The following is a 17,818-nucleotide window of genomic DNA, read 5'->3' as shown; positions in this document are numbered from 1 at the left end:
AGTTCTAAAATATTTTACTGGGTAGAAATTTAGTAAAAATACTGTTATCCTTAATCCTTATCCAGTAAATTATGAACAACTGGAAAAGTAATTTAACCCTGTTAACAAATTATTAAGAAAAAAAGTTTCTCAGAATATAATGCTCATATCATTAGTTTAACCTCTTGAGGACATTTTCTGAAAGTTAAACATCCACTAACATGGAAAACAAAAATAATCTAGCATTTTTAAGGCCCCATTTTATACTCTTGTCATGGAAAGTCCCACTGAACCTTCAAGAACACTGCCCCTAAAACCATAATCAATGATGTGTTGCCAACTGGCCTTGATTTCTCCCTTGAGCAAAGCAGTAACTAGTTCCCTATGCCCCTTCTTTACATGCGTTAAAGCATCACAAACATCCAAGCAGACGTCCCTTAAGCCATTTTACAACTGCACAAACCAAAAACTAGTGAATCAGCATGTTTTCTGTGACGTGTCACATTGTCAGACAACAAACGGCAGACTTCACAAACACCACCAGCATCATTAAAAATGCCAAAATCATTTGTGATTGCTCGCTGAAAATCTAGCTTAACCTCTAATGTCCGCGCAGACAGAAAACATCTGTTCGGCCCTTCGTTTGAGATGATATTAGAGCGCAAGATCCCAAAAGAAAAAAAGACATGCAGCAGCACACCCACAATTCAATCACATATATCTGTGCAAGGTAAAATGGGCACAGCGGAATAAAACAAAAAAACAAACCAAAACATGGACTACGGTCATTAGTGAATGCTAATCTGGCCCAGAGCAAAGAGGGAGGGGGCTCACAAACACGCTGAGCTCACGATCTGTTCTGGGGGAGGAGGGGGGGGTGGGTCTGAGGGGTAGCTAGCAAAAGATCTGGCAGGTTTAGTTAGTGCTGTTTACACTGAGAATAGATTTGAGAAATAGCTGAACATTCATCCTTGAGGAAGAAAAGGAGACGGTTAGAATCAGAGAGAAATGCTGTGGTTAGTATTCAGGCTTCACCAGGACACAATCTGAACACACAATTACAACACTCCTGAAGATGAGAAGAAAACTGGATTTAATTAAAAAGCTTTAACAAGAAAGCAATGTAAAAGAAATTCAGAAATATACATTGTAGTGGTGAAGATGTAACTGTGCTTGATCCTCTGAATGCTGTATTTCATAATTTATGGGATGCCTCTGAGACAGCCCTTGAAGTGGAGTGAACCGCTCACTGGTTATGCATTTATAATGAAGCTCTAAAAGTTGGCCTAAGATCATATATTCAACTAAACTCCACATGAGAGTATTATCCTCTGCTACCCCCATATCTGCTTCTATACATAACTACATTACCGGTCAAAAGTTTGGAATAATTACAATGTTTCTTTAATATTTATGCTCACCAAGGCTGCATTAATTTGATCAAAAATACTGTAAAAAGCATGATATTGTGAAATATTGTTATACTTTAAAGGTCCCATATTTTACACCTTTCTGGAGTTTTATTTTAGGTTTTGATGTCCTTAAGAATATATATTTGCGGTATAAGTACCAAAAACCATCTGTGGACTGACTGTTTTGAAACTTATATGGTAGTTACATAGCACCTAGACCTCAGTTATCATGAAAAAAGCCAGGAAATTTCAGTGTTGACAATATGGGACCTTTAAAATAAATTCTAATTCTACTGTTATGGCAGCAATTTCATCAGTCTTCAGTGTCACATGATCCTTCAGAAATCATTCTAATATGCTGATTTGGTGCTCAGCTATCATCTGTTATAATTGATGCGAAGTTATTAATTAATAATGGTTCATATCAATGTTAAAACTGCTGCTTAATATTTCTGTGAATTTTTTTTTTATAAATAGAAAGATCAAAAGAACATTTTCAGCATTTATTTGAAATGGAATCTTTTTAAACATTATAAATGCCACTTTTGATCAATTTACTGCAGCCTTGCTGAATAAAAGCATTCATTTCTATTTTTTTTTTTAAATCTTGCTTACCTCAAACTTTTGAATGCTAGTGTATCACGATTTCCACGCATTGAGCAGCTAAAATTGTTTTTAACATTAATAGAGCAGCAAAACAGCATATTAGAATTATTTCTGAAATATCATTTGACACTGAAGACTGTGCCATCATTCATTCAGCTTTGCCATCACAGGAATAAATAACTTTTTTGTAATTTACAATAAATGCAGCCTTGATGAGCCTCAGAGACCTCTTTCAAAAACATTACAAAATCTTAATTATTCCAAACTTCATCAATGTTTTAACTGTAATTTAATTTCATATTTCAATCTAACAGCAATAAAGTACGTAAGATAAAGCCCTGGATCTAGTGTGTAGTTAGCCGCTCTATGGCATATGGCTGTCACAGCAGTGTTTCGCCACAGTGGGAATAGTTGGCTGTGATAAAACTGATCAGGCCAACCAGTTTTCAGTTGTAAACAATGCCACAGGGCGTGGACTCTGAAAGTTTTACAAGTCGCAGAGTCAATATGGAGGCTGAAGCAGATTGTAGGTAAGAAGGCATACTGGCCGTCGGCCAAGCCTGCATTCAAAACACAACTATGATGAGGAGAAGCTTCCTTAAGCCTTTTATTACTGGCTGCAATTCACTTCTCGGTAAACAAATGAGGAAAACCATCCAATGGTTATGCCTCACCACGGCTGAACCGAGAAGAGTGACATTTGTGTAGAGCAAACGTGTGAGCATTTATGGTCAGAGAAAGGAGTTGAGAACGACTAAATGATGTGTGTATGTCTCTTTGAACACTTTTGTTTTATCTAACCTTTTGCCAGTGTTATCTATCATCACTGTGGATGCGGATTTTCCACATGCTAACAAAACAAATGTGCCATTACTGTTTTCTTTTCAGGCATCTGTGGGGATAGCCTATGCAAATGCAAAACACACATTAACACTCGCTCTAATGTGACATGACCTCTCAACACCACTTGATGTCACTGCAATGGCTTCATTTCAAGATAACATAATCTCTGCACTCTGCCCTGCAACTGACAGGAGATATGATCAAATACTACTTGAAGTAGAATGTAACAATGTATGTAATGAATGCACAGACACATATTTGTTGGCGGTGGATGGGTGTGTGTAGGACTATATCGGTCATAATAGTTTTAAGGGCAGGACTCACCTTCTCCAGCTGTTGTCAGGGGGAGGAGAAAGGTACATCGTTCCATATGGAGAGCTCTCAGCGTAGTTCAGTCAAGGAAATCCTCCAAAGCTTTCACAGGTAAATGTCACAATCACATATGCTTCAAACCTTATTTATATATAAGGCATACAAAAACATTTTAATTTCTCGAGATAATTTTCCACCCTCTATCTAGTTTTGATTTTTACTGTATTTTAATATTTGAAAGAAATATTCAGAATTTTGATCAAAGGGTTCATGAGCTGAGAAATCAAATTTCCCTTGATCTTTTAACAATATAACAGGTCAATGTGCTATAAAAACATCCTGCAATTTTCAAAACTCAAAATGTTCTCATTAGTTTAAAAACAGCTTTTATTGAAACCAAGCACAGAAAACGACAGGTTGTGGAATGTGCCACTTTATGACGTAATAGTGTGGCTAAGCACCGCCTCCGCAGGAGATCAACGCCTGCTTCTACAGCACTGCCTGTTTAGCTCCGCCCACTGATACACACTTGTAGTAGAGAGGAAATACTAGAGAGATGCAAACAAAGGATTACTCCATCAACAGAACCATAACAGATGGCATTACACGATTACAAGACACAGTGTAGTGTACGTTGTGAAAAACAGTCTTTGAATAGCCTTCCTTGTGATCCTAACATATCTACGTGAGTGCTGTTGAGTCAGTCAGTTTCTCTTTCAGGTCAGAAGCGGCGCGAATGCTTGTATGTCAGAAATAGAGTGGGACGTCAGTTTACTGTTGGGGATTTGTTGTGTCTATCCGTGCCGCATCCAGTGACAGAATCGACGATTATAATGGGTTCTGTTGTCTATAGTCGCGTTGCGCCGCTCGTGTCCGGTGTAAACACGGGGTAAAATGAGCAAAGAGCTCCAGATCGCGTCAGTGAAACACTGTTTGTTTGCTTTACTTTGCTACGGAAATTTATTTTTAATCAGTTAATTTGTTACATTTATATAGCGCTTTTCTAGGCACTCAAAGCGCTTTACATTGTCAGGGGATATCTCCTCATCCACCACCAGTGTGCAGCATCCACCTGGATGATGCGACAGCAGCCATAGTGCGCCAGAACGGCCACCACACACCAGCTTAGTGGAGAGGAGACAGAGTGATGAAGCCAATCAGTAGATGTGGGGATGGTTAGGAGGCCATGATGATCAGCAACCTAGTTTTCCCAGGAGGTCTCCCATCCAGGTACTGACCAGGCTCAACCCTGCTTAGCTTCAGTGGGTAACCAGTCTTGGGCTATACAGGGTGATATGGCTGCCGGCCATACTGTTGGTATGGTATACTGCTGGTAATCAAGACAGCATGATGCAGGCTTTTCAGAGAGACTGAAAGTAAACTATGATGCACTGCTGAGTCTTACTAGAGTGGATCCAACAGTATGTCGCAACACAAGTGTGAGTAAACGTGCTTTTACCACTATTGCATTGTCTGTTCCTGACCGTTTGATATATACTGAGTATTTATAAATTTTTAACCCAAATCACCCATGTTGTTTTCAGAGTAACTTACGTCACAGCAGCGCCCATCTGTTATTTTAATAAGCGAAACGGTTAGCCAATCACAGCAGTGGGCATTTATTTGCGAGTCTTGAATGCGCCCCACCTATAAAAACAGACCATTCTGCAGAGAGGCTCAAAAACAGGATAGAAAATAGCCTATTACTTCTAAATTATGATGTTTTATATGTAAAAATCACACTAACATTATAAGTGAACCTCAGAGAACATTATAAAATAATAAAAAATGCAGTTCATGACTTCAATTGTTTTCTTTCGAGCATTAATTTGAAATAGAAATCTTTTGCAAAATTATAAATGCCTTTACTTTCACTTTTGATTAAAGCATCCTTGCTGAACAAAAGTACTAACTTCAAAATAAAACAAAACAAAAAAATCGTATTGATCCCAAACTATTGAATGGTAGAGTATAAATGTAACTCAGTGAGTTAATTATGTTGGAAAACAATGGTCATCTTGGAAAGCCTTTTTGCAGTTTGAACAAACGTCATCTATACTAAGCCAGCTAGAAAACAATATCTTTGTGACAAATCAAGAGGAAATTTTAATCTGTCTTTCACCAGAAGATGGAGTTATCACATTTTGATTAAACATTACGAGGTCAAAAAATAAATAAATAAACATATTGTAGATGAATCATTCACAGTGAGATCTATAATATGTATTTACAAAACAGATAGGGTGAATTTCATCTCATGCCAACTTTAAGAATAACTGAATCTATCATGCTCATCTTGTTAACCTTACTTTGACTTAGAAGGACAATGTTTCTGAAGACCAGGCAGGCAAAACTGATTTCAATCTCTATTTTGCAGCTTAGTTACCGCAGATTGATAGATCTTTTAAGACTGAAAAAGTGTAGATATCATGTTTCATACTGCAAAAAAACTAATTTGATCTAATTTGATTTCTCGATACAACCCTTTTAAAAACTTACTTGTGCTGTCCAAATCCACTCAACACTCTAGCAAAAGTTAAACAGCCCAGCTGAAGAACTCCTTGAGTAAACATTGTTTCTTCAACTCAAGCTGATGTTGACAATGCTGCCTCGTCATGTCCATCTGTGCCAAGACTCTCACATCCAAACGGGGGGAGGGGTGGATTTACAAGACAGAAAGCAGGGCAGTCTTTTTCTGTTCAACATCTGCTAAGGCCTGGAAAACCTAGTCATCAGTTCTGCTGCAGTAATAAGAGACTGAGCTCTTCATGCCAACCTTTCAACCACCAGCCCACCCCGTGACCCTAACCATGATGACACAACACAGAACATCCAACCAATGAGCAGCCAAAGCCAGGCCACAGAAAAACCGTCTTAGGCCACCTCATTCAAACACACTTCAATAAGACTGTACGCATCGATAACCGCCATCACATGTATGAAATTCCTGGCGTGACATTGTATGAATTCTGTTGTTGATCCTCGACCTGGGGAGGGGGTAAGCGATGATGACACGAGCCAGACGGCTTGGATTACGAGGGATCCTTTCTAAAATCGAATTAGCCTGTGGCTGCTGAAGCGTTGTGGAGAGACAGGGTGGCTGTGACAGCACCTTCGTCTCAGAAGCTCCAGGATGGCGTGGGTGAGCTAACCTTTTCTCTCTGACATTTCACACTCGACCCGAGCGGTGCTCTTTCTCCAATTGGACATCATTCCAGAAATACAGACAAAGCAAGATCAAGGCATCTGGCATGATATATATGGCTCGAAGGCAACTACATGGGTTAGGAGGAAGTTGGTTAGAGTCAGGTTGGCTAGCGAGCCTGTGAGAGAGTCTAATCTTGGCAGACATGGCTGAATCGATGAGAGCAAAACAAGCCAACACTGTGAGGGACATCTGGCACTAAAAGGAAAAAAATCAGAGTGAAAGCAAATTTGGGCTTTAAATCCTTCCTCATAACATTCTCTCACTCAGCAGAATTAGAGAGGCATGAAAATGAAATGCTTTAGACATTTAGAGAAAATCCTAGCGAGCAAATGTTTATTTAGAGTCTCTGTTTATTTAGATTAAATGCATATTGTAGTTTAGAGTTTAGGAAGATTTAATTTTTTATTTATTTATTTTGAGAAAATGTGAGTAGCATATGGCTATAAAAAAAACCTGTCATCATATTACTAGGGCGTTGTACGTGGGTTTCATGGCGTTGCCATGTGGTTGCCAAGCTGTTCTGAGTGCAGCCAGTGTTATTTTAGTATTTTTATATACTATTGTAGTACTTATTAATGCTTTGAATTAGCATTTATTTTTGTTTTCAGTTTTCATTTAAAATTTTAAATATAGTTTTTGTTATTTTATGTGCTTTAAGTCATTTTTATTTTTTTTATTTTTCTTTATTCACACATTTTGACTCAAGACAGTGTTGCCAGATCAGGCTGGGTCCAACAAAATATGCTCAAAATAAGCAATTTGCCTCAGAAATAAGCCTAAATAAGGCCAAAACCCACGACTGCCCATATTTATAAAAAAAAAATAATAAAAAAAAACAATCCTAAAGATGCTAATAATAAGCAGAGATGCCAACACTGCCAAAAACAGCACACTGTTTTAAAGCAGATGTTTAAACAAGAAGCAATAAAATGGTGGTTTACATAAAGTGGTCAAAACATTTTTGGTGCCAATCAAGTGGCAACCTCCCGCTCTCACTCGTGAAGCCAACACGGAAGTGACTTAAACTGTAATTCGTCAACTGGCCGCTAGAGGCTGGCTACAAAAGGGAGTCAATCCTATAGACTCCCCATGTTAAAATGCCCAACTTTACAGCAGAAAAAAACATGTTTATAGCCTGGTTCAAAAAATGCTTTTGGTCTATATAGCTAATTTTGCCCTTCATAACAACTGTGAGGGGGGAGAATTTTTTTATATGTCATCCGTTTAAATTTTATTAAGCCTTAAAGTTCTGCATAATTAAGGGCGTGGCCACTTGAGTGACAGATGGATTGCCGCTGCTGTCACCACCGTCGAGCTAGGTGGGCGTGGTTTCAGCAACCAGCTTTTCGATTATCCGGGAGTGAATCACGGTGACACGCTGCCAAGATGGCGACGGCCGGCTCCGCCCACTTTGAGCTTCAAAAACGCTCTTCAGGAACCTACGGGTGACGTCACGGACACTACGTCAATGTTTTTATATGGTCCATGGTGCCAATATCTTTGCTAAATATATGCTAACCTCCAGAAATAATATAAAGATCTGAAAATGCATTTCAGAGCCCCTTTAAATTTGCCAGAAATAATGCCTCTTCAGTCACTAATATTATTTCGGTCACAAATATTGGTTAAACATTGGATTAATATGCAAATATTGGTTTGCATTCTTATTTATCATTCATGGAAGCAAGATACCAGAACATTATTAAGATTTTCAATCGTCAGTTTCAGAATTGACTCTGTACACACCGAACAAAAGATAATTTGCAGGATTCACTTCTTAGACTTTGCAGTGTGTATGTGCCCACAATGTTCTGAGTGGTACCTGATAAAAACTGTAAGTTTGATTGCTTAGAAAAATAAAAGCATGCTCCTCAACAAGCAGTGTGACTGGAGGAATGCATTCCTGTGGCTCAAACATTAAAGCATGGCGCTAACAACGCCAAAGTCATGGGTTCAGTTTCCAGGGTATGCATGAACTGGTAAAATGTAGGGCATGAATGCAATGTAAGTTGCTTTGGTAAAAGCAGCTGCCTAAATGTAAATGTAAAAATCATTGTTACAAATGTGCAGGACAAGTTAATATTATATATTTACAAAGTTAAACACTCGGGGGTTTGTTTAAATACCTAACTTTAAGTATGAGAAAAAGTAAAAGTGATGCACCACTAACGATAACGATATGATAACGATAATTATCACAATATGATTTTCCTCGATAAAACCATACCAAGAGTTTGATAAATGTTAAATATAATGTTTATTTAAACTAGTGATTTAAACTAGCTTAAAGCCAGATGTAACAGCACTGACAAACAGGAGAAAATCTGCACAAAGATACAGTCAGAAGATCTCCATCATTTATCATGGATTTACTGTAGCAACACAAACTGCACCATGGTACTGTGGCTGAAATGTTGGATATTCATATCAAATTTTATTATATTATTAATTTAGATATGTATTAAATGTATAAAAGGATTAATGGAATATAATTACAGTATATTTTGTGATTAAGCTATAGTGTTTATGCATTTATACTAAATGTATTTAGACTACTGTTTTTCATACAAACACCTAGAAACTATAGTTACAGTTACATTTTTACCATGGTATTGAGGTGCGATGTGTGGTTTTAACTGTGGTTATCATGATCTAAATGTGTGCTACTATGGAAGACCAATGGTTAATTTTAATGAAACTCAAACAGTCAGAATAGTTAAATTTCACCATATTAAAATGAGATTGTTACAATTTTAACAGATGTTACTGTTTTTGATAATGAACATAAATTTGCATCTGCATCCTAACTCGAGCTACTACTACTGTCAACTCAAGCTACTGTCAAATGTGCATTTCTAAGAGACTAAAAAATTTAATATTATTATTATTATTATTGCAGGCTGCACTGCAAACTGAGGATACGTGTCAAAGTCAACAAGCCTGTTTCATGATTTGAAACAATATCACTCATTAGAACATGCAGAAACTAAGGAATTATTTTTGTCTATTAAGATATTTATTTTGTTAAGGAAAAATTACTGGAAAAGTGTAAAGAATTCAAAAGCGTGAAGTGTTTGTCACGCTCTGACCATAAAGAGTAGTTTAAAACCACAAGTCTTGTTTCTACAACTTTCACTTAGGAGCAAAAATCTGCCTTTAAACCTGAAAGAAATAAAGATTTGAAATTTATTGTGATAATTCTCAATATCGACTGATATGAAAAATTTGATCGTGATAATATTTTTGGCCATATCGCCCAGCCGTACTAACAAGTCACTGAAGAATGAGTGGGAATTTAACTACATCAATCTGGACTCTTTGCTGCATCAAATGAATGAGTGTTAGTAAGCCTTCTTATTCACAGGGACGAAACACATGCTAAACTCGAACTGAAAGCAACAACAACAACAAAAACCTGAAAGCTTTGAGCCTAAAGCAACGACCTTTGAAGTCGATAACAACCCATTAAAATACTCATTAAAATCATTTTCAGAGTTACAGAGACAACTAGAAACAACTGTTTAGCAATTAATGAGAACAATCAAAAATCACAAACAGACAACGAGATAAAGAAAAAAACTCTGAAGAACCCACGAGAATAAGCCAGAATATCTTCAGCTCTTGGGGAGGGAGTGGTTCAATTCACAGAGCAGAGCTGCCAGAGTTCTGACAAACAGGTCTTGCAGTTTTTAAGCATGACTGCGGTCACAAATGCCTTTTCCCGCTCAAAGAACAAGGGCGGCCGTGGCACACCGTGTGGAATTACTTTGAACCCATCATTCAAAGCGCTTACGTAACTCAACTCTGCCACACTTCTGTCTCCCTCACTTTGTTGTCTCTCCGTATGGCACGGCATCAGAGCAAGTGGACCGTTCACAAACTATCCCAATATTAAAGACTACGGAGTAGCTTCTTACTCTGGTACTAGATAATTCAAAACCTCTGGGTGGCTTCAAAAGTATGAATATGAAACCAAAACTAGATCAGTGGAAGACTATTCATGCCTTCCACATCTTCAAAACAGTATGGCAACTCAGAAGGCATTAGGGCCTTTTTATTTTTTATTTAATCTTTAGCACTAAGCTAAATCTGCAGACATAAATTATCTTTGAGCCCACAGACGATTCAGCTTACAGACAACCACTGAAAAATTGATGAAAGAAATCCATCGACTACACAACCGAGGAGGATAAAAGACCGGCCGGGCCGGCGTAGCCAGTGATTTCACCAACCTGCGTGCTGAATGAATGTAGAACTAGCGGCAGAATGCGCAATACACACTAATGAGGACACCAGAGTACTGATATTCAAATCTCTAAACAGTTCTCACAGGAAGAAAAAAACAAAACAAACATAAGCGGGGAGAAACAGCAGGTTATTGCAGTTACCCACTCATTCACACCCACGGTGCAGCAGTGGGAATATTAATACATAAAGGATCATCACACAGCCTGAAGCCTCAAAAAAGCTGCCCACATGAGCAAAGGTCAACATGTATGACACATACAACATTGTGAGCTCATAAAAATTTTGCATCTACTAGCGTAAGCAAAGACCCTCACAGATCACTTTTTTCCTCTACAAAGGTCTTTACAGTAGTGAACTTAAAGGATATCTGCCGCCCGTGCTTGTCGATGGGCCTGCAGTGTGGTGAGTTGATCCGATTGCGGTCTCGATGAACCCTCTCCACCAGACCATGGTGTCTGGTCCCTCGCACAGAGTCCAGTCCGGAGGGAAAAGTCCCCTGTGGAGAAAAACCTTCTTGGTTAACATTTTCCTCACAAATGCAGGTATCTGTCATATATATGACTTAAACAGCAAAAATGGTTAGTGAAAAGACATCAGAGCGTCCATATTGCAGGACTGAAAAAAACACGCAACAATACACAAACAAAAAATACACACACAAGTTTTCAATATGCCACCATTAGCTTATGTTCCCAGGTGAATTCACTCTACTCCAAAGTGCTTTTACCTCTCTAGGTTTGGTTTCTCATGGCAGACAAAAAGTAGGGATCACTGCTCTATGTCTCAAGGAAGCTTTATTCACAGCAACAAGAGCGGTTTCACCTGAAGGTATACAACACTGTTCTCCATAGGGGATAGACACAGATACAGTTCTTCGGCTCTTGGAGCGCACTGCTGTATCAGGTGTACTTGTGGGGAAAGCCGTGTACTGAAGGAGTAGGCGAAGTAAGGGCAGACTAAGAGGTTGGGACAAATACACTCTTTGTTTTCTAAGGAGAAGGTTTGCAATTACCATCTCTTGACATCGTTTATCTGAGTGTAGAAAAACTGAGTATATGGCTGGGGCTTATCTTCTCCTAAATGAACATGACTTGCTGGACAGATTTAGTAGACTTAGATAAGTGGATGGAGGGCAACCCAGGTACCTGGAAATCAGTGCTTGCATTGCCTATTTGGTTGACGTTGGGCAGCGAGCCACCGTAGTACTGTGCCCGGTTCTGTGACAGACGGAGCTGCTGGATCTTCTGGAACTGCACCTTTAATCAAGAGGAAGACACAGGAAGACACTTTTTCAAATGCATTTGAAAAAGAAAGAAGAGAGAAAGTCTGCCGAGGCGTTTTAGTTGTTTTTGTAACTTATGTATTTAATTCTTGGAAATGGGTTTGGGTTTAAGTGTACTTCTGAGCCCAAGCTGGAGGACAGTGTGGATTTTGTTGTGCAGCAAGGGTAAACAATGAAAATTATCAATTCTGATCAGGCACAAGCAAATCAGTAGGCGTTCCTTCCTCCCACTAACCAAAGGACAAAATTTGAATCTCAAAGACTGACCTCATTTAGTGATATCAATGGGTTACTACACATAAGCTCAAGTCCATTTTTTAATCCAACACACTGATATTTTTAAGCCAGAGCACAAAACCTTAGCTACATACTGCTTAGTTGTAAAGCTGTATAATTTTGGCAAAAAAAAAACAAAAAACATTTGGCATCATCTGAATTATATTGCAGTCATTTTGACAGATATTGGAATTGCCATTTGAATTGCAATTCAATAAATATCTCACATCGCTGAAATAAAATAAGCATAACGACAAAAAATTACATTCAAATAGAAACAAGGTAGGCAAAATCTACATACTCGCAAGAAATAATTAAAAATTACAAGGTCAAAAAGAAATGTAAAATGAAAGATATACATGGATTAATTGCTCACAATTAGATCAATAACGTGTTCTTACTTAGTGGAATTTCATTTAGACTTTAAGGGTGTTCACACTTCTCTTAAAAAAAAACAAGTCTAAACTCTCAGAGCTCTCTCACTGACCCAAAAGTGAACTAAGACAAAAAGAACCCAGTTCTCTTCACGCTCACACTGTACCTGAACTTGTGAGTGGAATTTTGGTTCTTTTGGTTGTAAAAAGGGTCTCAGTGTACTCTTCACTCACAATTAAGTCTAATGCAGTCAAGTTGGAAATTAATGTAATTGTGCCTATTCCACTTAAACTGTCAAAAAAACACAAGGTTCACAAAAACACACAAGCCTGTGATGTCTTAAGTGAATATAAACAGTTGGGAGAAAATCAGATGTGCTTCATTACATTAGATCTTAAAATGGCAGCAGTTTAATAAACCTGCTCCTGTCTGTGCCCTTAATGTTAATTAAATAACAAAACAAAAGAGAAAATCATCACTGCTCTTGGCTGAAGAACTGTATTCTTAATTCATACAGTGAAGACATTTGGTTATTTAATTTCTTACTTGAATGCTGCTGTTAAATACACCTACTGTATCTGAAAAATTTCAAGTAATTTATTTAATTTGTATCTTTCTTGTATTGTATTTGTTTAAAAAAAAATAGCCAACAAGCGTTAGTTACAATGAACCATCATTTTCTGCTAGTCTGTGACAGGTAGTTTTAGAGGAAGCATTTGATTGGACAAAAATCTGTGAAGTGCGTCAATGTTTTTGGTCAATTTGACTTATGATTTAAAAAGCCAACTTTACTTCAATGAATGGCACAGTCCTATTTAGATGGGAGAAACACATTCATATATCATGCTTTGCCCACATTGGCCTCCACTTACATAACCTCACTCAAGATTATTGTGTTTAAACAGACTGGCCATACATGGGAGAAACACATTCATATATCATGCTTTGCCCACATTGGCCTCTACTTACATAACCTCACTCAAGATTATTGTGTTTAAACAGACTGGCCATACAACAACAACACAACACAAAATATTACCTCACTCACATCACTCAGTTTAAAAGCACTAAGAAAAGTGCTACTTCAAACCCATTGCTGACACTGTTCCAGGCAGACAGCTTAGAAACACGGGCTTGTTAATAAACAAGCACAGATCCTCGCTCTCAGCACACACTCAGGGGTCATGGAGTGTCACATCGAGCCTTTCAATGTTCGCCGTTATCAAAACAATGACACCCCAGCTGTGGAGCAGCACCAAGCTGCTTAGTGAAGCAGAGGATTTCCCTGGGGCAGCTTGCTTAAGCTTATGCTTTTCCTCTCCTGTCAAGATCACCCACTGTTATTATTACTACAACCTCCAAAAACTGTTTTCCATTATTTTACATTAAAATTAAACTAAACATTGAGAGTTCTTTAGTTCCCCTGTTCAACATTTTCCATATGCAGCAGTGCATTAAATTCTCAGTTTTAGTTTTTATTGTTAATTTTTCCCAATAAATGTGTGAAAGCCTAAAAATCTGTGCTGATCTCTAAAGAGACACCTTGATCCACTACCACTTGCAAAGGCTGGACATGCCAATAGACAGTCAGCACACCAGCAGCTGCATGACTTCCTGCATGCAAACATGTAGTGGGCTTATAGACAAGTTGTGTTTACATTTCTGTTTATCAAATCCTACTGAAAATGGAAAGAGTCACTACCGCTCTGTTTCTATAAGTAGACGATCAAATGGCATACTCAACCATTCTGAACCATTTTCTTGTTTTTAAAAATGACAACTGTTTGACCAAATAAAAAAAAGAAGTCAAATGATCCCTTTGTTGATACCAGTTTAATGTGCAGACACCATATAGGTTCTTTACTTCCTTGCAAAGATTAAAGTGTAAACACTGTGGCATTGCTGTTTTTCATTTGAGTGGCTCAAGAGAAATCAAACATAATGAAATGTGATCACTTTGAGAAGCCAGAAATATTGTTAGTCATTTCATCTAAACTGGTAGTTCTGACAGATTTTGCTGCTTCCTTTGGGATTAATGCCACACAGGCAACAGTAAACATTCATTTAATTTGTGGATCATTGCTAACAAGGTTTGCTAACAAGTGGGTTTTTTTTCTGAAAAGCACAGTTCTCACAACAATCAGTATTTGGCTGTTAGCTCTGCGCACAGAAACATTCAGAATTATGGATGTAGTACTGAGCACTTTGTGACAGATCACAATGTTTAAAAATGTGTACAATTCAAGAAAGGCTCTTTTAAACCACAAACTTGCTATTTTTAACATCTCTGAAATGCAAGCATTTTCCTCCAGGGCTCATTCCATTGTCAAGGCAGATTGTTTGTAAAGAGGTACGACTTTAAACTCTGAAAATTACTATGACACAACCACATGTTCTCATGCCCTAGAAAAGAAGGCAGCCAAATCATGAACTGGCGGATCATATTCATTCATTCCCGCCTACAGGCTCCAAACAGAGACAGAGTGCAGTCTGAGGCAGAGCTGCTTTCTGCTAAAACATTTCCCACTGGTGAAAGACCTATAGTTACCTGACTAGTGCTGGGCGGTTTGACCAAAAATCTGTATCACCTGTTTTGTTTTTTAGGATTCTGGCGGTTTCACGGTTTATCACATTTATTAAGCTTTCTGCTTTATCAAGCAGACGGGCTAAATGAAAATGCAAATTCTGACAGCAAGAGGCGCTTATGGAACAACAGCCATACAGTGTTTCCCAGCGTTATAACCACATGAATATTCTATGGGAAAAAGCCGCTAAAAGGGTCTGAAAGTTGCTAAATCTAGTGCTAAATTCGCGCTTGTGTGTGTGTGTGAGACGTGGGAGCTGATGGCAGGGAGCGGTGGATATTTGTGGCGGTCAATGTGGATATTGTGGATGAGTTCTTCTGTGTCATCACGTTCTATTAGTTCTACAGCTTCAGTTTCGGATCTTTCACTCTTATTAACACATACAGCTGTTCCCCTCAACACAGTGCAACAGTGAAAAGGGACCCCTTTCAAACAGTGTCGCGTTTCGAACGTTGTTTAAGCGACATACACCGGTATTGCAGTATTTTAAAAATTCATATCATAACAAAAATAAACACCGGTATTCGGTATGAACCGGTATACCGCCCAGCACTAACCACTACTTTAATATGCATTATACAGAGGAAAGATGAAAAGAAAATATCATCTAAACTTTTCTGAAGACAGTCAGTTCCTCTCAGAGATACATTCATATAAACCCCCACCCCAATTCAATATTCAGGATCACATATTTTGTGAACAGTGAGCTGCTCTGACTGCTACAGTATTTTCTCCTCTTTGCGTTGCGACCTCTACCAGGACGGTTATGAAACGTAATCCTCATTATTCTTTTGTTTTTATTCAGACATTATTCTGGCGTTACATGGCTTACCCATCCACTAGTGTAAGTTCGTCATTGGAAGACGACGGGGTAGAAACCACTGATCTATATAACAATATATTATATATAATATAATATTCTCTATAATAGATACGCGTAATATGAGTGACATATGAGCAGCAAATGAGCTTCCTCTGAGTCAGAACAGCGATGGCGGAAGAGAAAATACAACACAGTGCTGATTAAAGGGGTCATATGACGTTGCTAAAAAACATTATTTTGTGTATTTGGTGTAATGCAGTGTTTACGCGGTTTAAGGTTCAAATAACACATTATTTTCCACATACTGTACATTATTGTTGCTCCTCTATGCCCCGCCTTTCTGAAACGCATCGATTTTTACAAAGCTTATCGTTCTGAAAAGCGTGGTGTACTCTGATTGGCCAGCTATCTAGTACGTTGTGATTGGCCAAATACCTCAAGCATGTGACGGAAATGTTACGCCCCTTACCAGGTTCAGGAAACTTTCCTCCATAAAATGCACTGCACACACTCGAATATTTGGGTTGTACTGTTCTGGAACAGTGTTGTAAATAAAACTTAACCACTGATTTCTAGTTGTGTCCTCTTTTCGCAAACGAAACACAGCGTCTCCACGATATGGCGGCGGCAATACAGCGAGAATAAAAGTTATGCCTTCTTTCTTTGCATATACATTTGGGCGGTGTTATGCAAATTTTCCCACACCATGACGGAGACATGTGGGGGCATGTTTGAACGAGGCGTTTTAGGAAGACGTGGCTGAGCGTTCACTTTTATAAAGACTATTTCTTTGGGTTTGAGACTTTAATCTTTGCGACTTTACAGATCTTCTGTATGCACAAACAGCTTTTAGCACTCCAAAGACAAAGGAAAACATGAACTCGCATCATATGACCCCTTTAAGTCAAGTCAGCTTTATTTATATAGCGCTTTATACAATACATATTGTGTCAAAGCAGCTTTACAGTGTTAAATAAAGCATTAATGCTAAGCAGATCACATAAATCAGTGGAAAATGAATAGAAATGATGATTCTGTCTTAAGAAATATGAATGAAACGTTTAAATATTAGGGATGCACCGAAATTTCTTCTGCCGAAAATGGCATGGTTTTCGGCTGAAACTATATGCCACGCCGCACCTCACTGTTTTGAGCGCACAGGTTTTGCTCTCCCTCTAGCGGTCGTCACTGCGTGGTGTGACAGACCGCTCAATGAGTGCGTTCCGCTCATGCTCACCGGAAAAGCGAAGTCTGCTCAAATAACGCGCCGACAGGAAATTTCTATGTAGTATTCTCTGAGCTGGGTAGTAACTGATTACATGTGATCTGGATTATGTAATCACATTCCAAAAATGAAGTACTTGTAATTAGGGCTGTGCGATTTGGGGGAAAATATCAAATTGCGATTTTTTTTGACAGATATTGCGATTTGATTTGCGATTTTAAATTTGCAAAGTCAAGCTTCAGCTCAATATTGTCAATAATGTGCAGCACAGTATGGGTATCATTACCCTGCTGAAAAAAACAATAGAAACCATCACAGAAATTCTTATAGTTTGCATTAAACCATTACAAAATTCCTTGTTGTTTTGGGCATTATTCCAATAGAAATTACTGTTGTTCTATTGGTTGCCATCTGCCAGATTACATCCCACCAATAGAATCCATCAAATAGACACCACTATAGTTTACATTAAAACCAAACAAATTCCCATTATAACCCTGAAATCCATTACATTTGTTATTGTGTTTTGGGAGGGGTTCTATTGTTTTTTTCTTCAGCAGGCAAGATTATAACGGTATAACTACTTTTACAGAATTAACTTAATTACTGAATTTCACAGAAAATATTTGTTTATTTTTTATAAA

At 38.2% G+C, this 17,818-nt stretch overlaps 1 protein-coding gene across 4 annotated transcripts in view; it reads right to left on the bottom strand.

Annotated features, from left to right (window-relative positions):
- The window catches only part of LOC107695354 (CREB-regulated transcription coactivator 3-like), a 62,593-nt gene that overhangs the window by 28,322 nt on the left and 16,453 nt on the right, over positions 1 to 17,818 (bottom strand). For all 4 annotated transcript variants that reach the window (XM_016495231.1, XM_016495232.1, XM_016495234.1 and 1 more), the window contains exons 2-4: positions 11,754 to 11,864; positions 10,976 to 11,104; positions 3,165 to 3,226 (exon numbers count right to left, since the gene is read on the bottom strand). In XM_016495231.1, coding sequence (XP_016350717.1) covers positions 3,165 to 3,226; positions 10,976 to 11,104; positions 11,754 to 11,864 — 302 coding nt within the window. The remainder of the gene's footprint in view (positions 1 to 3,164; positions 3,227 to 10,975; positions 11,105 to 11,753; positions 11,865 to 17,818) is intronic.

The sequence above is a fragment of the Sinocyclocheilus anshuiensis genome, unplaced genomic scaffold, assembly GCF_001515605.1.
Source record: "Sinocyclocheilus anshuiensis isolate Anshui unplaced genomic scaffold, SAMN03320099.WGS_v1.1 scaffold282, whole genome shotgun sequence".
NCBI classification, from domain to species: Eukaryota; Metazoa; Chordata; class Actinopteri; order Cypriniformes; family Cyprinidae; genus Sinocyclocheilus; species Sinocyclocheilus anshuiensis.
The sequence above is the reverse complement of the archived record's forward strand: the minus strand, read 5'-3'. Positions and strand labels throughout refer to the sequence as shown.